A 22,217-nucleotide genomic window follows, 5' to 3' on the forward strand; every position below is an offset into this window, starting at 1 on the left:
GCTGCAAAGGAGCTGTCTCCATTTCTGTCTATGAAGTAGCCTATGTTCTTTCATTGAAGTGAAACAACATAGGCTGCTTTCTTTGTTTTATATTTTTTTTCATAAATATAAAAAAATTGTGAAACAAAAAATAAATCATGGCACTGGCCTGTTGGCTCAGTGGTAGAGTGCCAAACCAGTGTGTGGATGTCCTGGGTTTGATTCACAGTCAGGGCACACAGGGGAAGCAACCATCCTCTTCTTCACCCTCTTCCTTTTGCCTCTCTCTCTCTCATTCTCTCCCCCCCCCCCCTGCTCCTACAGCTGTGGCTCGATTGGGGTGAATTGTTTCTGGGACTGAGGATGACTCCATGGCCTCTGCCTCAGGCACTAAGAAGAGCTCAGTTGCTGAGCAATGGAGCAGTGCTCCCAGATGGGCAGAGCATCCCCCTGAGTGGACTTGCCAAGTGGATCCCGGTCAGGGTGCATGCAGGAATCTGTTTCTCTGCCTCCCCACCTCTCACTGAATAAAAACAAAATAAATTAAAATAAAATAAAAAATTAATCATGCCATTTTTTCTCCAGCCTTTCTACTAAATAACCGTGCAAGTTTCTCCAGACTGTACTGATATACCAAGTATGCTACATTAGCAGCACCAATGAGCAGAATGACCCAAGAGAAAAAGAGGCACATTGGATGCATCATCAGCACTGTTATTGGCTTATATCATCTGGGCTTATAATAAAAGTGGAATAATCAGCAAGTTACACCCAGGAGATGATCATTTCTGTGGTTTGACCTCGAGTATCTTTTAAAAGGACTCCTCTTTGCTGAGTTTCTCAAAGTTGATATAAATATTTAATTCAAGTAGAACTCGGTTGAGAGCATCTTTACCACTTTGCAATCATTTCTGAGTCTTAAGACATAACTGCAATTCTAATATTAATCAGCATAATTATTTAGAAATTTATAATAGTGTCTCATAGGGTAATCGTATGGGCCAAGAGGCTAGAAGTGAGAGTGTTTCTGCTTCTTCTTTCACTTCAGGAGTTGGTTAGGAAAAGAATGACTATATATAAGGTGCTAGTATTGTCTCACTCATTTTAAAACATTGTCTTTGGTTTTATATCCAGAGCTTGTGACACATTATTTGGATATTCTCAGTGATAGTAAATTTTCCTTCTTTGAGGATAGATATATATAGATTAGGGAAATGGCTTTCGATTTCAGTGATATTATTGGGAAATAAGGTAGATATCAACATGAGAAACTTTATTTCTAATTAAATGAGCAGTAATTTTAAAGTAGTGCAACTAATTTCCTTGTGTATTGTGTTTATAGTCTCATATGTCTGAGGAGAACTTTAGTATTAGAATGCAAAAACACTCTTGAATATTCTGGGGAAAGAGTGTTAGAAGTATAGCAATAGATTCCACATAAAAGTGAAATAATGTGGTACTTTTATTTCACTAACTGGCTTATTTCACTCAGCACAATAATCACCAGGTCTATCCATGTTGTCACAAAAGGCAAGATTTCCTTTTTTATGGCTGAATAGTATTCCACTGTATAAATATACCACAGCTTCTTTATTCACTCATCTACTGATGGGCATTTGAACTGCTTCCACATCCTGGCTATTATAAATAATAATGCAATGCACACAGGGGTGCACATATTCTTTTGAATTAGTGTTTCACATTTCTTTAGACATATTTTCTGAAGAGGAATTGCTAGGTCATAAGAAGTTACATTTTTAATTTTTTGAGGTATTTCATACTGCTATTGACAGTGGCTGCACCAGTCTGCATTCTCAGCAATGTAGTACATGAGGGTTCCCTTTTTCCACATCCTCTTTAACACTTATTGTTTATGGACTTATTGATGATAGCCATTCTGATAAACAAAATAAACTAACCGAACAGAAACAGACTCATAGATACAGAGAACAGATTGACAGTTGTCAAAGAGGAAAGGAATTGGGGGCTGGGCAAAAAAGGTGAAGGAATTAAACAAAGAAAAAGAACTCATAGACAACAGTATGGTGATCACAAGAGGGAAAGTGCGCAGGGGGATGTAGAAGAGGGTAAAAAGATGTGATAAACATGATGGAAGGAGATTTGACTTGGGGTCGTGAACACACAGTACAATGCATGGGTGACATATTATAGAATGATACACCTAAAACCTATGTTGTTTTTTTAACCAGTGTCACCCCAATAAATCCAATTAAAAAAGGATAGCATTAAGTTTTTCATCTTGAGATGGTCATTGTAAAACGAATAAGAAAACTACCTTAGATCAACTCAATATTTCTTGATTATAAATCATAATGAAATTCTTATCATGACTGGGGACAGGGACAGTGACGGACCGAAGGTAGAGAGAGACATGAACTATTTTGACCAAATGGCAGTTAATTGTATGTGTAGAAAGGGGACATTAAGAAAGAAATATCTAGAAAAATAGAGGATATACACAAATAACAACTGAATATGTGCCCTGAAGAGATAAAGAATAAAGGAAGAAAATGGAGAGAGACCCAGGGATGGTCAGGAGAGAAAGACCATTGTTATAAAATTGTGTTTGTTGGAGAATTAGCTGAATTACCTGAGATTAAAAGTGCCTTCTAAGTTAGGTGGATGGTGATAACTTAAGAAGTTTTATCAGCTTGTGCCTGCTGTTGGGCCAAAGCCAATGTTTCCAGATGGTTATGGTAACCAGGCGGTCCCTTGACAACTCACTTCAGAGTCTAAAGCAAACGAAAAATGAGAGGCATAACTCCTTACTAAGATTTCCTATCCATTCAAAGAGTGGCATCCATTATCAAGCATTCTGCTGATGCTTTGGCTGCTATTTTTATCACAGAAACTATTTCACATAAGATGAGAGAAGGTATTGCTAATAAATAATATTGCCTGATATTTTTATACTATTTAAATGACATACCAACACTGCAGGAAATGAAATAAAATAGACCCAGAGAGAATTTTATACCAATATCCCCCCTTTTTTATGTCGTATGGAATAATCAATTTCTGAACAAACTGAAGATTTAAGATATATGTGACAGTACGCATATATCCATCTATAAAATAAGAAACCATCACGAGATTTGCCTAGAAGAGTTTTAACAAGGAAAGCACTATTTCATGTATATGACAAATGAGCATATCAAATACATGAAAAGTTATTTTCAACTTCTGTACTCAGGCAAAAACAAAAATATAAACATGAATAAAGGCAGGAATATCATCTTTTGCTTTATGTTAAAGTATGAAATAAATGTAAAGAAATATATTCAGTTGTTTTCTGAGATATATGAGATTGTTCTACAGAAGACTGGTAATGAAGTAGAAGATTTTGATTTATCTATTATACAGATAAAACTTAAAATCCCAGAAAACTTACATTAGAAAGACAGAAATGAGTTGAAGATTAGTCAATATTTAAAGAAAAATGAAAATGTTTGAAAATGGAAAGGTTAGTAAATATTAACAAAAAATAAGAATATTTGGTACTCGGTCATTCTTGCTTTTTTATATCATACAATAGTTTCTAAATATTACTGCCTATTATTTATTGACTGTTTGCAAATGGTTACTAGAATCTATATATGTATATTTTAGCAGTGCTCCTATTTATTAAGAAAATTATTTTTAACATAATTCTTTATTATAAAGCAAATCTATTTTGTGAAAGAAGTAAAATGAAGTAAGATAGTATTAGTCCTGTCCTTAAAGTGGAGTTCATTTAAGAATGTTTAGCATTATGCTCTGGGTTGTTTATGTTCATGGGCAGCTGATTTCTATTCTTTGGATTGAAACAGCTCTTGGGATTAAAAAATAGTTCATTCACTCAAAACCGTGTGGCTTACTTGAAATGGTGGTCATAAGCACCATGGCATGGATTGTTTCCATAGGGCACAACAGAGGATCAGTCTTGGACAAAGTAACCCCTACTTCTCTGAGAAATATGTTCAGATTTGTGCTTCAGAAATTATTTTGCCTATATTGTGGGGACTAGAATGGAAGGAACATAATTGGGTGAAAGAGAAAAGTTAGATAGTTATTCTAATAATCCAAGTGTGAAGAGTAGGATTATCCATCAGTTAAGAGCACAGACTCCAAATCCAGGATTTCTAGGTTTGAACACAGTATCTCTCACTAGCTGTGAGACCTTTCATAAAGTGAATCACTTGGTTTTCCTATGTGTTAATTTTCCTATCAGTAATTTAGGAATAATAATAGTACTACCTCAAGGGTTATCGTCAGAACTAAATGAGTTCATGTACTAGAGAACATGGCACAAGGGAAGTACAATTATAAGTATAGGTAGTAGTGAAGTAGGGTGATAAGAATGGAGGTAGAAATAACCGGACCACATTAGAGTAAATTCAGATATTAGAATGAGCAATAATACTTAGTGATGGTGTGACTATAGGTAGTGGGGAAGGTAGTGGAATATGCCATTCACTGAAATACAAATAGTATTAGAGGATAAGGGAGTGCAAGAAAGGGGGACTCTCAAATTTAGAAATATATATATTTATAAAGATTGATGGTCCTATGCCAAATAGGTTGGTAAATTTTTTGTGTTTTGCATGGAATAGAAAATATGGGATAAGTGAAGTTCATGGGAAATATAAAAATTAAGTGTTCTGAATTTCATTAATTTTTTCTTGACTGAATGACATGAGATGGGAGTGATATGACTGTAGGTGGTGAGAGTTTGGACCCATCTTCTCTTGAAGTTTGGATAATCAGTAGAACTCTTCATAAGTATGTACTGACCTGCAGATATATAAGCATCATTAGCATAATAAAGCCTTTTGAAAGAATTATTATTATAGGAAATGAGCTGTTATGAATGTGTGTGAATCTCAGGTAGCTACATTTTGTACTTGATAACTAATGACTTTTACTTGTACTCTTATTTTTAATGAGGCCATCCTAAAATAAATTTACATTCACATAGTTTGTTTAAAAGAATGTAGGCATTTTCATAAAACTGGATTTATTATTTTAATGCTTTATAATTCTTTGAATTCCTTATATACGGTGCTAAGTAAATAAGTGTTTATACATTTAATGGATCATTGATATAAACTCTTATTTTGATTTATTATATTGTATTCTATATAAAAGGGCATTAATTTTCAAGCAAATTCATTATTGTATGCCAATTTCAATGATATTTCCTTCCTGTTTTCCTTATTCTTCTAGTCTGCTCCCAGTTTTCAAGAGGAGTCTATGCTATTTTTGGATTTTATGACAAGAAGTCTGTAAATACCATCACATCATTCTGTGGGACGCTCCATGTCTCCTTCATCACTCCCAGCTTTCCAACTGATGGTACACACCCATTTGTCATTCAGATGAGACCTGACCTCAAAGGAGCCCTTCTTAGCTTGATTGAGTACTACCAGTGGGACAAGTTTGCATATCTCTATGACAGTGATAGAGGTAAGTGAAAACATCCCTATCTCTTGATAATGGGTCAAATTCCATGCTTACCCTTGATACCTATATGTGACATCATAGGACTACACAGGTGTATTAAAGTCTAAGAATTATGAAGTTTCCTTTGGCTGTATAAATGAAAAACGCAATTCAAAACCTGGGAAACATACTTATAGAGTAAAAACAAAACAAATTGGGAATGTACACATCTAGGGGGAGGGAGGCCTTCCTTGTGTTTCCAGTGTCCTTTCTTGAGAAGTTTAATATTAGCAGACTTGCCTGATTTACATGTTGTAGATGCCTTAACCATTGCTGCGTCCACGATTCTACAGTCCGTGTACCTTCTAAAATTGTATGACTGTTTTGTGCATTTGTTCACTTACGTATTTTTTCTGGAAAGAGTGTCCATAACCAAACTTGAAATGGTTAAGAACCATTTGTGTATGAATACCTAAGCACTCTTCATCATCTTGCTTTTTGGCATATTTAAGTTCAAATGAAAAACAGAAGCCAGTTTTGACCAAAAGGGCACCTTGTTAACCCACAAGGGCAGACAAGAAGAGAGCCAGCCGTCAGTCAATTCTCCATTGATCAGTTTGTAGCCATTTGCTGTGGCAGGCTGGGTCAGGACTGCTCAAGCTAGGTGTCTGGTTCTCTGCCCCATCCGCTCAGTACTGACAATGAGAACGCTCAGTGGAAAGATGACTCAGCACTATAGAAGCAGACAACTTTGCCTAATCAACAACTTTTTCTCAGGCTTTGGGATGGGAGAATTTTGCTCTTCCCATGGGGAATGGAAAACTAATACACAGAACTGCTTAGTGTGAATATGGACTCCAATGTGCTGGATAATTCTGGACTATACTTTTTGTTAATGTGATAAAAAGGTTTATAAAACTGAGCCTAGTCCTAATCTTTCCTCTTGCTCTCTGCAAACTCCTTGAGCACTCTGTTACATTAATAAAACTATCTTGAAATTGGGAGTATTTGCAATACCTCTTTCACTCTTGCATTCTATTGATGTGATTTCCATCTAAATATATTTTATTTCTAGACACTCTTCTTTTTTCATTGTCATGACCCTAGAACAAGCCACTGTCATGTGTTTATTCTCCTGTCTCCCCATTTCCACACTTGTTTTTTTTTAATTCAGTTCCACAAAGTAGCCAGAATTTTTAACTAGTTTTAAATACACATCAGTCCCTTGTTTAAAACACTTCAGTGGCTTCTCCTTATAATGAGTATAAAACTGAAAATTCTTAACACCGTGTTAGGGTCTTATTATAGTATCTGGTCCCAGCCAATTTACCCTACTGTCCTGCCCACTCATTAAGCTAAATCCATCTAACTAACCTTCTTTTGCTTCTCAGGTGCACCAAAATCTTTCACCTCAAACTTCTGCTTGTGTCTCCAATACTTTCTCCTTCTTTTTTTTTTTTTTCTTTTTTTCTTTTTTCTTTTTCTTTTTCTGAAGCTGGAAACGGGGAGACAGTCAGACAGACTCCCGCATGCGCCCGACCGGGATCCACCCGGCACGCCCACCAGGGGCTACGCTCTGCCCACCAGGGGGCGATGCTCTGCCCCCCTGGGGCGTCGCTTTGCCACGACCAGAGCCACTCTACCGCCTGGGGCAGAGGCCAAGGAGCCATCCCCAGCGCCCAGGCCATCTTTGCTCCAATGGAGCCTTTGCTGCGGGAGGGGAAGAGAGAGACAAAGAGGAAGGAGGGGGTAGGGGTGGAGAAGCAAATTGGCGCTTCTCCTATGTGCCCTGGCCGGGAATCGAACCCGGGTCCCCCGCACGCCAGGCCGACGCTCTGAGCCAACCGGCCAGGGCCACTTTCTCCTTCTTCGTGTCTGTTTATACAGTACTTCCACAGAAAGTATTTCATAGTTATTCTCTTTTCGAAGCATTTGTTTTCTACATAGTATTTATCACAATTTATAATTAGTAGTTCTGTTCATTCTTTCACCCAAGAAGTGCAACTGAACTTCTACTATGCTCCAGGGCCTGTGTTAGTTACACAGGCTAAGCATTGTGCTTTTTATTGAAGATCTGGCTATAAGCCCCAGGAAGGCAATGTCCAGGCAGTACCCAGTACACTGGTGTACAGTTCTTAACTGTACACACAGTGCTTAAGATGAAACTGGAACAGAATCAATATTCAATAGCTAGTGGTAATAAGTGAATGAGTTTGGCCTCTGAGTATATTAAGTTTGAGATGATATTAAAACTTGCTTGCATGCTAAGTTGAAGGATCAGAAAATGAATTCTCTTTACTGTTTCACAAAGTTGAAGGTGGCATTTTACTTTAGGGACATGCTTTGCCCTCACTGTACCCTCTAGTTGAAACTCAAGTTGGGAGAGAATTTAAATAACAACATCTGACAGAAATAGAAAAAGAGAAACTCTAGTATTTGAGGAGTGTGAGGAAAAGGAAAGCTCTGGGAAATGACCGGATGAAGGTGGATGCATGTATGTACTTCTGAAAAGAACTCAAGACATTTAAAGTGATTTTATTAATACTTTGGACTTATTAAATAAAATTTAATTGATAAGATACTCTCTAGTCATTAAATTATACAAACTGATTTGAACTCAAGTGTATTGTTGAGAGCATTAGACTTATAGTGTTAAGTAATTATATATTAAAGCCAGAAATGACCTTATGGATACATTTTTAAGTTTATTATCAAATAGCTGCTCATTATTTAATATGAAGAGTATTACAACCTGACCAGGCAGTGGCACAATGAATAGAGTGTCAGCCTGGGATGCAGAGAACCCAGGTTTGAAACCTCAAGATCGCCGACTTGGGTGCAGGCTCATCAGCTTGATCGTGGAGTCACTGGCTTGAGCCCAAAAGTTGCTGTCTTGAAGCCTAAGGTCGCTGGCTTGAGCTCAAGGTCCCTGGACAAGGCACATATGAAAAAGCAATCAATGAACAACTAAGGTGCCTCAACTAAGAATTGATGCTTCTCATCTCTCTCCCTTCCTGTCCTGTCTGTCTGTCCCTGTCTATCCCTTTCTCTGTCTCTGTCTCTGTCACTTAAAATAAATAAATAAATAAATAAATAAATAAATAAATAAATAACCAAGTATTACATTGGCCTTTTATCTGAAACTATTTTCAGAGATAGGTGTGTAAGATTCAAAATAATGGAATGAGATTTGACCTTTATATAGTGTTTTACTTGGCTCATAGAAATGGGATTCTTGCTATCTGAGATATTTTGTATTATTGTCTTAATTTTATAGCTTGGCCATCATATTGCATTTATAAAAGTTTATTTATGCATTTATCACATGACCTGGTTTCTTTCCTTTGGCCCTTCAGCCATTTATTTTACATTTCAAGGAAGTGCCTTCTTATTTTAGTGTTCCATGAGTTGAGAATTGTTCCCTTTATCCATAGTACGTATGCTTTTAAAAATAGATCGCATGATTTCATCTCTCATCTTATATTTCCACATGCTTCAATTTCAACTGATTTGGTCTGTTCTTGATGTGGTGTTCTCTCCACTTCTGGAATTACAGTCTTTTTCTTCCTTTTCCATGTTTAATAATCTTTACTTTTCTGAGAGTCCAGATTAGGCAAACATTTAAAATTTTTAATTTCTGAATATATATAAATTGATGTTTTTGAAGAGCCTAGAGCCCAACCATGATCTACCCTAAATATGAACTAATGAAAAAGACTTAACATGTTTCTATGCTTCTTCATTGCACTGCTCTTAACAATTCACCTTTCCTGCATTCATCTACTCAGGAGACTGCATCTCAGTTGTGAACAAAGAAGGACATAGACGTCTCCTTATCTTTGTACAGATCATCTTTGGTTATTATAAGTTTATGGGAAAGAGGAGTGCCGAAACTGTTCATTTGGTGCCATGTGACCTTCTCGGACTGCTGGTGTCCTTTCTGTATCCCACAGTGGCTTGGCGATACTTAATGACCCAGTGTTCTTTCTAAAAGCTGCATATTATTTCTCCTTAGACAGTTGGTAGATAGATCTTCAGTACGTTTTGAACTATAGAGTAATGTGGTCATCTGTTAGCACATTAAATGTAGAATTACCTTTAAATATCATATATATGTACTAAATTTGAACCTGGACTTAATCAAAATGTGTATTATATTTGATTAATGTCAATAAGGTAAGGTAATATATTTCTAAGGACAAGACTGTAGGTAAAGCCAGAACTAATATTTTATATCTTCATGTCTTGGTTTAAATTTTGAACCATACTGTTTTCCTAAAGGGAAACATTTTGATTCCAGTTCCAAGAAGACATCATGCATAGAATAAAAATTCTTACAAATTATAATTTTTTTTTCAGATGTCCCTGAGAAAGTCAGTGAGGGAAATATATGTTAATCTAATCTTGCCTAAGCATGCTGCCATGATTTAGTGATCATGAATATTAATTTCTGTGCCTGACAGATGAATAAGGACAGTGAATTTTAAATGGAACAATGAAAATGTTTTTAAAAGAAAGACATGGTTTGAATGAAATATACCTATTTGCAGAATTATTTATTAATTCTTCTCATTAACATCCAAACTAAGAAATTTGGATTTCACCTGTCCTTAGGCTAATGGATTTTCTAGAACCTCTCACAGTGTTATTAACACTAGCTTAAAATGGGACTAAAATACTGCTACTAATACTTTGAGAGAGTTTTAGGGATATTAAAATAGGTTATACAGCTATAACTAGTCCAGTAAAAATTAGGCACATGAGGAAGTAATGCAATCCAACCACACTTTACTCATTCTTTATTTTAACCAAAAGTCTGAGAATTTCAAACTTATTTTAGACACTTGTAATATTCTTGAGGATTTTTTAGAACATATTTTAAATATATTTATTAGAACCAGTTAATATTCTGGATTTCTTTTTATTATACATGAACAACTGTGCATTTTAAGTTTTCTTCTAAATAATTCAGTAATAAATCAATATCTGCTCTAATAACTCTAGTTCTTGATATAGTAGTATAGATATTAGAACCAAATGACTAATACCTACCAACTGCTTTAAGTAAGCCAATATTCATACAGAACTCCCATTGTTCATACACGTTTATATTCTGAATCAAGGGATGAATTATAATGTGAAGACACTTTTGTGCTAGTTTGTCTGAAAGGGAAAGCGGCTCATCTCAAGTAAGACTTGCTCCCCTAATTAGAATATGGTACCAAGAGATCTAGAGCATGAATTTTTGGTATACTTGAAGAATTTAATTTTACCACAATAGTTGTATCATGACATGCATTTTCAGTGATTTTCCAATTCTAAAAATGATCCACTAATTTTATTTCATTATTTAGTTTATTTTTTTATGATTCACTAATTTTAAAGCCACAAGTCAATACCAAACTTTTATTCATGGAGAGGGGCAGATTAAGTTGAGAAAGAGTTTGAGAGGGTTAGTTACTATCACCGAAAAAAGTAAATCTAAGAATATGGATTATTAATCCTGGGCCAGCAACCTCTTCATATCATGAGTCAGATCAGATCATTCCATGGTGTGTGACTTTCTCCCTCTGTCCTTAGGAGATGATTTAATATTATTCACTTTCTTCTAATGAAATTAAATTAATCAAGTCTGATATACACTACTTAAGCAGTTTAGATTCTTAATAAATGAATGTTATTTTTCACTTTCATAAGTTACAAAATATTAATTCTGAGACTTTCCATAACAGAGAATCCATACAAACTGAGTTACCTTTGACACAGAGAATAAATAAGTCTAAAATTCAGCCATTTCTCTAAATAAATTCTTACTGATTTTATACATCATATTCTTTGACAAGATGAACTGCCAATAAATATTAGGTTTAGAAATAACACTTGATAAAATCCATTTACAAATGGTCATTCATGCTTAAAATTTCTTGCAACATACTGAAAGAACAGAATGTCAAGAATATCACCATTTGAAACAACTTCATATGTGGTAAAATTCATAATTAAGTAACAAAGAAATTAAACAGTTTATTGCCTAGAGAAAAGGCAGCCCACTTATAAGTGCTAGCCAATAAAATATGGATAGCATACAGAACATCATCCATCATCCAGGGATGTAATGTTTTTAAGGAAGTGACAAGGAGAAGTTGTGTAATGATTACAATGTGAAAAAGTAAGACCTAGCCAGTAGAAGAGGTTTAAAAAATGAGCTTTTCCTATTCGGAGATTGTATAGACTTAAGAACTGTTTTCAAGTATTCTTGGCTAAAATAGAATCAATAAAATTTTTAATGATACTTTTTAGATTCAAATAATTTTCAATAACATTTAGAATGCATATATATTTTACCATGGTAAATATATTTAAATAAATGTAGTACATAAATAAAGCTTATAGAGCAATGTGATCATATTAAGTAAATCCCACATTTTTTTAGGTAAAAAAGGATCTTGATCCTTTTATTGGGAAAGATGCAGGTTCTAGAAACAAGAAGATGATGTTTGAGTTCTTTCTGAAGCCTTGATTTTGTGTTGTTCATTAAGCTATTAATAGAAATGGCAGGTTTGAGCTGGCTGTGAGGAGCTGAAGTCATGTGGAAGACAGGGTTATGTATTGTTTTCCAAGTGCTAAACTGCAGATTTAACTTATGGGAATAAATCCCCAAGTTGTTTTCCCTCTCAATCCTACATATGAGGTAAATGTATAGTTAATTAAAAATTAAATTATATGATACTATAGGCATAGTTACTAATAAATGTAAAATGGTTTGACATTGGGGAAGTTAAGTAAATGTAACAAATCTATGCTAGAAAATTCAGTCCTACCATCTGGTTACTAGGTGAACATGTTAATCTCTGTTGGCTCCATTCCAATAACAAAATTGATATAACAGAAGGCTGAGGAAAAAAAAAACGAGTAGAAAAATAGGAGGAAATACAATGAACAACTAAAGTACTGCAATGAAGAACTGATGCTTTTCATCTTTCTCCCTTCTGGTCTGTCTGTCCCTACCTGTCCTTCTTTCTGTTTCTCTATTTCTGCCACACACACACACACACACACACACACACACACAGAGAGAGAAATAGGAGGAAGTAGAAATTATTGGTTCTTAGACTCAAACAGACTTACATAGATTCATTTCACTGAAAATGTATTCAACCTCTTCAGGATATTAACATGACATGATAGACCATAATATGTAATGAAACATTTTTTTTCAGTCTATCAGAGAAAGAAGTTGTTATGCCTTTTGACTTCACTTGAACAAGAGGTATTAAAGGCATTATGCTTTCATGATATCCAAAAGATATTGAGAGAGCTAGAAGAAGGGAATACTGTTCTCTCCTCAAAGTTTGACTCTTTAGTCAGAACAGTAGCATTTAGATAAAATGTGATGCAGCAGAAATAAGTGGGTGTTGATCAAGAACATAGCTGTAGCTTTTTAGAAAAGTCAACATCAAATTCATTGCACAAAAATCTCAGCCTTAAAAATATATTTGCTGCCAATTTTACAGCACAATTTTGGGCTATTTGAGCATCTTTATCAGTCATCATTTTTCTTTGCCTTCCTAGGCTTATCCACACTGCAAGCTGTGCTAGATTCCGCTGCTGAAAAGAAATGGCAAGTGACTGCTATCAATGTGGGAAACATTAACAATGACAAGAAAGATGAAACCTACCGATCACTTTTTCAAGATCTGGAGTTAAAAAAGGAACGGCGTGTAATCCTGGATTGTGAACGGGATAAAGTAAACGACATTGTAGACCAGGTTCGCTATTCTCTGTTTTCTAATGGCACTAAATATAGAATGTGCGTGCTCTGTCAGCATTTGGAATGAGTATTTGCATAAGGTGCTTGAGCAGCAGCTTTTACTTGATGGTTTATATAGAGTGCAACAAAGATCATCAATTAAATGATCTCTGGCTTCAGTTAGCAATAGCAGATGGTCTTCAATAATGCTGATACACCATACTAATCATGAAACAGAGTTGATACATATAATTCCGGACTCTTACTTTTTACATAACTATTGCCCTAAACTTTGATATTTTTAATGGGAAATTTAGATTTTAGTTCTGTTGAACTTCTTAGAGATAAGGCAGTAGACATTTGTCAAGGGAAAATAAATCTGGGTCTTATGAGAAAAAAGTGAGTAATTCCTTAATTCTTTGGTTATACTTTAACAGTAGACTTCGGATTACTTCAAACAGTAATCCGAACCATGAGCTAAGCCTATCGGGGGTCCCCAAACTATGGCCCGCGGGCCACATGCGGCCCCCTGAGTCCATTTATCCGGCCCCCGCCGCACTTCCGGAAGGGGCACCTCTTTCATTGGTGGTCAGTGAGAGGAGCATAGTTCCTATTGAAATACTGGTCAGTTTGTTGATTTAAATTTACTTGTTCTTTATTTTAAATATTGTATTTGCTCCCATTTTGTTTTTTTACTTTAAAATAAGATTTGTGCAGTATGCATAGGGATTTGTTCATAGTTTTTTTTATAGTCTGGCCCTCCAATGGTCTGAAGGACAGTGAACTGGCCCCTTGTGTAAAAAGTTTGGGGACCCCTGGCCTATATTGTGGTCTAAATGGGTCTGTATGTCAACAGAAAAAGCATGTAAGTTATTTTTCAAGAAGTAAATTTTCCTCCTATTAGGTTGATTTTGTGTCACTAAAAAAATATTAATCTATGAAATCAAAATACATAGAAAGACACATTCAGTTGTGTTCATTGAAAAATTTAATATATATTCATTTGGAATGTTTTAAAAAGTAAGACAATACCAGAGCTAAGAATGTGTTATCTACATTTACTATACTACCTTGCTTCAGTGTAAGATCTTTTAGGATAGACAGCCATGCAGTAATATATTATGACAAAAATAAGTGACCACAGTTGGTTGTAGAGTAGCACTATGACTTACTAAGATCTTTTTCACAGGGTATCTGTTTCTTTTCCTAGCTGGAAAAATGTTTCTTCATGTGAGCGTGCTCGCACATGTGTGTGTATGTGTGTGTGTGTGTGTGTGTGTAATTTCTATATGCTTTTGATGGCTGTAATATAGTTTATTTAGAATATATTACACATACTCACACACATTACTAATTGCCACCATAATATACATATGTATTAGGGTGACAGCTAGTTCCTTGGAATAACAGAATTGGAAGAAAAAAACCACAACTGAGTATGTATTTTTGAAGTTTCTAGGCTTTGAGAAGAAAATAAGATTCACTAATTTGTATAACACAAAGCATTTTGCAAATATAAATGATGATGAAGCTTTAATGGCATATAATAAATGAATCTCTCATAAGGTATTGAATAACTGTGTAATGCTGTCTTTTTATATGACAGAACTAAATGTAATATGCCAGAGAGGTGAACATTTTAGTGGAAAAATCTTGATTACTGTCTCACAAGATGAATTTGGGGCTGTTTTTAACATCAAGTTCTCTTGTTCAAATGTGAACCTCAAACAACTCATTTGAATTTCATAGCAGATCTCATTAAAACTGAATTTTAATATTAACCATTAGTCTTTGGCTTAAAGATTCAAGTGTTTATGAGTTGTCATAATAAATATTAGGAAAGCTTGTATGAAAATAATTTTTTCCCATATTAGAAGAGAAAAACTACAGGAGAACCTAGGAATATATGAAATGTAATGTTTAGAAACAACATGATCACAATTAAATAAATAGCCATTTGAACATCCATTCAAAATGTACAGTGTATTTTTCATATATATATTATTTGTATTTTCATAAGACACTTTTGTCTGTAATGAATGATTGTATATAATGGATGGTTACATTATTCAACAAACACTTATTGAGGATATCTTCTGTGTCTGAACGAGGGATGCAAACAAGGTAAGAAAGAATGATGTCTCCACTCATGAACTCATTGTAAAGAAAGGAAGAATAAATGTACACCATAATATTACGATATCACCAGTGATAATCAATGTGGTTTAAGAGCATGGAAGAGGAAATTCCTATCCTGGCATGGGTAGATGATCAATGAAGCATTCACATATTGTTAGCATTTGGCAGGTTTGGAATCATTCATTTATTCATTCAATAAATTTCCCTGAGTGTCTAATGTTTCCTGGACATGTACTGGCATATATCCAAGGCAGTGATGTTAAACAAATGAGGCAAGGCCCCACCAAGGTGAAATTTCATGGTTTTTTACAGAAATTAATTTGCAACTATGATAATAACATATGCTATGAATGAAAAGAACAGGATATTATTTTTCTCAATTACAGAAAATGATAAGGTAGGTTGGGAGAGCATGGAAGGCATTCAAGGAATAGAATTTACCAAACCAAAGGTGGGGTCAAAGTACATTTCAAGAAAATAAAACACTATTTACTTCCTCACTCTATTAATCCTTATGAGAGAGCAGAGATACAACAAAATTTTATTTTCATAGTAACTTCAAGTTAATAATATAATTAAACTTTGTTAGACTATGAGCATTTTACTATTTGCTGAAACCTAGAGGCACTTATTTTTAATGGTATTTAAGTAGGAAACATACTTAGCCATACAAAAAATTAAGAAATTAACACAAATTTATATTGTTAGTACACTACTGTTATTATGAAGCAAAGGTATGATTTTTAGTACAGCCAACACTAATTCTTATTTAGAAATAAGGATAATAAATTTTTATATCCCTCATCTCTCTCAATGAACATTAAACTCAAGAAGGGACTACTGGTATTACCATTTATACTATGTTTTTTTTTTAATTTCCAGAAGGAAGATATTCATAATTCAGAAAGTAGATTAAACAGTAACCAGATCTCATTAGGAAATTTGAGGGACATAACTCAGTTCAGCTGATGCTAATTAATATATTTTTATTCAGAATATCTTGTCTTCAAAATTCTCCCTTTAATACAGAGGGTTCAGTTTCTTGTAAAAGGCAATTTAGTTGTTACATAAAAACTAGGTTAGAAAATAATATAAGTCCTAACTCCCTTCCAAATAGCTACCACTTAATATCAAAGTGACATGTGGTAGAATCTGTCCTAGAATTTTGCCCTTTGCTCATTAACTAAATGCATTGCTTTGGGACTAACCGACTTTACCTGAGGTGAGGGTAAGTCAGGAAGTTTTCCAAGTCGAGGGAACAGAATGTGTAAAGCCCCAAAGGGACAGAAAGAAAGCCTTCTGTGTGTACAAAAATACAAGAGAGGGACAGAAGTCTCCAGTTTAAAAAGGGGATGGAGAAGCTTGAAAGACCATTGGAATTTGCAGCATATGAAGGATTTTTTTTACTTGTATGCTAAAAGCAACCAAAATTGTAATCAAGGTGGGGGCGGGAGGCTGGTAAATGCTTGGAATTTTTGTCTATAGCTCTGGCATTTCATGCTTTCTATTGGTGTGAATATTTTCTTAAAAATAAAAATTACATTTGAATATCTAAGGACCAGGACTATAACACGGTTATTTTATCTTTATACTCTCTTCATAATTGATATAGATCACAGAAAAGTCAAATTGATTCAGTAATGTCCAAAACTGCCTGAGCATTACTGAAACGGCCACTAGTTCCATAATGCATTTATTTTGCCATTGATTTTTGACTTAGATTTGTGGAAAAATATTAGCTTCCCTGATACTTGGCTGCCTCAAGCTAGAAATAATAATGTTTATTTGAAGTAAACTATAAACATTTTGAGACTGTTAAGATAAGGATATTATTTTATAGATCCACAAAATAATTTATTTATATGCTTATTAATATTCTTTTTAAATATGTGTATGACTATCAACTCTGTGACTTTATCTTTGAATGTAGATGTTTGTGACTATGAGATCTCAGATGTTGGTTTTAACTGTTTAAGGTTTCATTGAACAGATAAAAAACAGCTTTGTAGGAATAAAATTATGACACAGATTCAACAAGTGTTTGGTTTTACATTTCTTTACATTTTATGAGCTTATTTTCACTATTTTTGTTTAGTTATTGACTGAAAGATAACATTTATTGGGCACTAAATGTATTATTACTTTTTTCTGAGAGAAATATTCTCTGGGTTTGATAATTGTATTTTATCAAATATGACTCATTGTGAAATATCAAAAAACATAGAAGTCAGTATTTCATTTTTTTCTGAATCAGATCATAACATCAGTAATTTTACATTTACATTAGTAAAATTTATTAAATAATTGTTTCTTTATCTTTGTTAGGTTATCACCATTGGAAAACATGTTAAAGGGTACCATTACATCATTGCAAATCTGGTAGGTGAATTAATACTTATTATTTTAATAAAGACTCTTATTCAATAAAAAAATTTGAACAGTCAGCATTTATCAGTGGTATTTACAAAAACATATTTTGATAATATTTCTTAATTTGTTATATTTACTTCCCATTTTATAATTTTTAATCAATTTTCTATTATAAATGATATAAAAATTATAGAACAATATTTGACAAGTTTTATAAATTGTCTTAGAAGATGTATAATATAAGTTTTAACTGTCTAAATTACCCCTTTTTTCTCACTGTCACTGTATTTTATAAACTTTATCCTTTGCCCATTCCTTTGAAATTTGTAGCACATGTAATAGATGAAATAAATGCCAAGTTTTGAAACTGTCGGTAAAAATCTGGAAATATCCAAATATTAATATAGTATTATTTATTTATTTATTTATGTTATTTACTAATTTCTATATAAGTAATGCATAAAAACTGGGTTCCTATAGCTGATCACTTTTTCATTAAGATTTCTATCAAAGATTGTACTGAATGTCTGAGTGGTTAATTGTAATCCCCTCTCTTAAGTATACAAAATGAATTTCAAATTATTAGATATTTATTTTTTCAAAATAATTTTTAGACCAGCAATAAAAATGAGCTTGAAGCTTTACTGTTACAAAGGTTTGTATTCTTTAAAGAAGTATGATTCCATGTGATTGAGGACATTACCCTCCCCAATCTCGGGAAAAAAGGTGAGAAAAGTGGAACGTGGAGAGAATAAGATATTATTCTAAAAGTGTAACAGGCTTCTGAAAAAGTTTCAGATTTATGCAAATGCAGTATATTTCTTGTTTTCCTGAATATCAGACCATTACATCAGAAGACATTTTTAGTAGTGATGGAAAGAGATAAAAAAAAATAAGTTACAACCTTACAACCGATAAATATTATTTTTGCTAGACTTTGGCAACAGTGATTTAGAATATTAAATCTCAAACGTACATGCTATTGGTAGAAGTTGGTTATTCAAGATACATTTGTTTGAAAATGGAATGGCTAACTTCTATAGAAATTCATTAGAATTGACCCTTTTATAACAAGAGATAGGTCCTAAATCACTCCGTACAAGAGAAGTAAGAGTTAAAATAGATTAGCTCAGTATTCAGTCTCTTCAGAACCAAATTCTGTGCAGGAAACAGCCTGGACAGTCAGTCCCCTGTGTAAATGGTGCCATTTCATGAACACAGAGCCACATTGAAAGCTGCAATCTTTAAAAATGTCCAGATGGAGAAGATTATATTGGAACATTGAGAAATAATGACAGAAGGTGGCTCATCAATTTGAGAGTTGATAGCTGATGCTATGAAAAAGGAAAGAAGTATATGAGTGATCAAAGTAGAGATTTTTTAAAAAAGACAGAAAGAAACATTTATGCTGCTATGATGCTTCTAGGGAGAAATCTACAGAATATTTTCTCTGAATTCACATTTTGTTTTTTCTTGTCTGAATACTTGGTATCCTTGCCATATGGAATTGCTTATGAATCAGTAAATTCAAAGAATCTGTAGTGAGTTTCAGTTTCTGAGAATTTAGAGAACACTTGAAAATTTCAATGACATTTAAGATTGAAGAATGACTTCAAAATAGGAAGGTATCCTCCAAACTCTCGATTGAGGACACCCATTTTGCCCTGTTCAGTGTCTGATGAGTGTCAAATAGGTGATTATACAAGAGAAAAATCCCCAGATTTTTATTTAATTTCTTCAGAAATTATTGAATGCTTGATTAGGCTCCCAAAACTAAGGCTGTGAATGAACTCCTGATATAGCATTTAAAAGGATAACTTATAAATCCTAATAAAGCAATGAAGATGTAGTCATAAGGGGATCCACTTACCATTTTTCCAGCTCTTCATATATTGATAAAAACCATTGCTATCCACCTTCCCTGTCTACCTTACAGTAAAGCACACTCATTCAGTCTCTCTCATGCGTATAGACATTTCAAGTGTCTTACTGCTTGCTAACTAGGCAAGCATTGCCAGGCATTTAAGAAGAAGTCCTTTGCCAAGAAGGATGCAATACAAATAACAGAAACAGGATAAGCAGGGATCACAAGAAAAAGGTTTAAAATTGTAATGAGTATCTACAAAAAAATAAGAGAGGCCCTGGCTGGTTGGTTCAGTGGTAGGGCGTCGGCCTGGCGTGCAGGAGTCCTGGGTTCAGTTCCCGGCCAGGGCACACAGGAGAAGCACTCATCTGCTTCTCCACCCCTCCCCTTCTCCTTCCTCTCTGTCTCTCTCTTCCCCTCCCGCAGCCAAGGCTCCATTGGAGCAAAGTTGGCCCGGGCGCTGAGGATGGCTCTGTGGCCTCTGCCTCAGGCACTAGGATGGCTCTGGTTGCAACAGAGCAATGCCCCAGATGGGCAGAGCATCGCCCCCTGGTGGGCATGCCGGGTGGATCCTGGTCGGGCACATGTGGGAGTCTAACTGCCTCCCCATTTCCAACTTCAGAAAAATACAAAAAAAATAATAAAAGTAAGAGAAAATATATTGTCTATAAAAAAAGAAAAGGAGGTAATGAAAAAGAAGAAAATCAGAGAATAAGGAAGAGCTCTGAGAAATTATGTTTTCTAAAATAGCAAGTACCATTAAATGACTTTGAGGACAATGTTGAGAAAAATCTTCCAGATTATGTAACAAAATAACAGTATAATATAAAATTGTGTGTGTATAGGAACCTGTAAAAGATTTAATCAAAGGATTACAGTGTTGGTCTATAAGCATTTAGAAGGATAGAACAGTGAACACAGGGGAAGAACATTATTAAAGAAATATTCAGAAAAAGTTTCTATAATGAATGACAAATACCAGCCTGCTGAGTACACAAAATATCTCAAAAAAAGTTATCATGCATTTTCAGAGATAAATAGAAGATTTTAAAGATTTCTGGTCAGTAGGAGGGAGGAGGGCAGGAGTATAAAACAAGTCACATGCAAAAATAAATAAATTTAATAAAATTGCATTTTTCAATAAAACAATGAAAGTCAAGTGGGAAAATGGCCTTCAGATTATGAGGATTTCAATTTAAAATTCTATGCCCAGCCAAAATACTAATAAAATGTGAGAGACGTTCAACATCTCAAAAAATTTACCTCCAATGTGTCTCAGAAAATTATTGACTCTAGCAGAATAAAGGAGTAGAAGATGGCAGAAAAGTGTTCAAAGACACGGAGGAATGACTCAGAAAGGCTGCAAAGGCACACTAGAACACTAGGGTAACAGCTGCAGAGTTATGGAAAAGGGAACCAATTCAGATCGTAGCATCAAGGAGGAGGTCTCCTGGAAATGAAACACTTAGAGAGAAATGAAATAGAAAAACATTAGAATGAAATGTTATTCAAGAAGAAAACTAATCCTAGAACATTACATGGCCTTGCTCTGAATAAGAGAATTATAAATATGAAAATAGTAAACACAAAGTGAGTGAGGAGATAAATGATTTGGTTAGGAAATCCTTATCTCGTATAAGCAGAAACTCAACAAAAATACATAAAGTGGATAAATTTTAAAATATGCAGAAATATAGAGGTAAATAAAGACAAATATTGAAATTAACTTTTTTAAAGCAGCTTAACTGGAGATTGGGTGTGGCAGAGAATAAATGCTATGATTTTTGTTATATACCCTTTTGTACTATTATATTAATAAAGAGAAAAACCAAAATTATGAGCCAATAACTATTTTTTCTACATAAATAATATTAAAATATGTTTTTTTCTTTCTTTTTATTTTTAAGTAAAAGGCAGGAAGTCAGAGACAGACTCCCACATGTAACCCAGCTGCGATCCACCTAGCAAGCCCCTTAATTGGCGATGTTCTGCCCATCAGGGGCTGCTATTCCTTTGCCCAGCAACTGAGGCACTTTAGCACCTGAGGCAAGGCCATGGAGCCATCCTCAGCACCCAGGGCCAAATTGCTCAAACTGAGCCATGGATGCAGGAGGAGAAGGAAGAGAGAGAGAGGCAGAGAGAGAAAGAGAGGAGGAGAAGGAGGAGGGATAGCAGATGGTTTCCTCTCCTGTGTGCCCTGACCAGGAATCAAACCTGGGACATGCCAGGACAATGCTCTACCAATGAGCCAACCAGCCAGTGCCTTAAAATATATTTTAATGTCAACAACAAAAATATTTCTATATGTTTTGGATTTTAGATAGATTCAAACATTATGTACTCTAATAACAAAAATATTTATCATTTTAATTTACTAAATTTGTGATTTCATCTTTGAGAGAATGTACCTTCAAATTAAGATATAATTTATGATAGCATAATATGTGAAGTCAAGGGAAACACCATATGGTAGTTTTCATAATGACTGATTTCATTCTCATAGTGCAAGATAAGTAGATTTTTAAAATTTAATATATTTTAGTAAAAATTAAATTTTGTGCTTAATGTGAAATTGTTTAATTGTTCTAAAAAAACACAATTAGGCTGATAAGCATTTTTCTTCTCATTTAAAATATGTTTATAATGCCTGAGAGAACAAACAATTTCAATAGT

The 22,217-nt window shown here is 34.3% G+C and overlaps 1 protein-coding gene across 6 annotated transcripts in view; it reads left to right on the forward strand.

Moving 5' to 3' along the window:
* The window catches only part of GRIA2 (glutamate ionotropic receptor AMPA type subunit 2), a 127,973-nt gene that overhangs the window by 59,183 nt on the left and 46,573 nt on the right, over window positions 1-22,217 (forward strand). For all 6 annotated transcript variants that reach the window (XM_066279798.1, XM_066279755.1, XM_066279762.1 and 3 more), the window contains exons 3-5: window positions 5,206-5,445; window positions 12,994-13,190; window positions 17,636-17,689. In XM_066279798.1, coding sequence (XP_066135895.1) covers window positions 5,206-5,445; window positions 12,994-13,190; window positions 17,636-17,689 — 491 coding nt within the window. The remainder of the gene's footprint in view (window positions 1-5,205; window positions 5,446-12,993; window positions 13,191-17,635; window positions 17,690-22,217) is intronic.

The sequence above is a fragment of the Saccopteryx bilineata genome, chromosome 1 (genome assembly GCF_036850765.1).
Source record: "Saccopteryx bilineata isolate mSacBil1 chromosome 1, mSacBil1_pri_phased_curated, whole genome shotgun sequence".
Taxonomy (NCBI): domain Eukaryota; kingdom Metazoa; phylum Chordata; class Mammalia; order Chiroptera; family Emballonuridae; genus Saccopteryx; species Saccopteryx bilineata.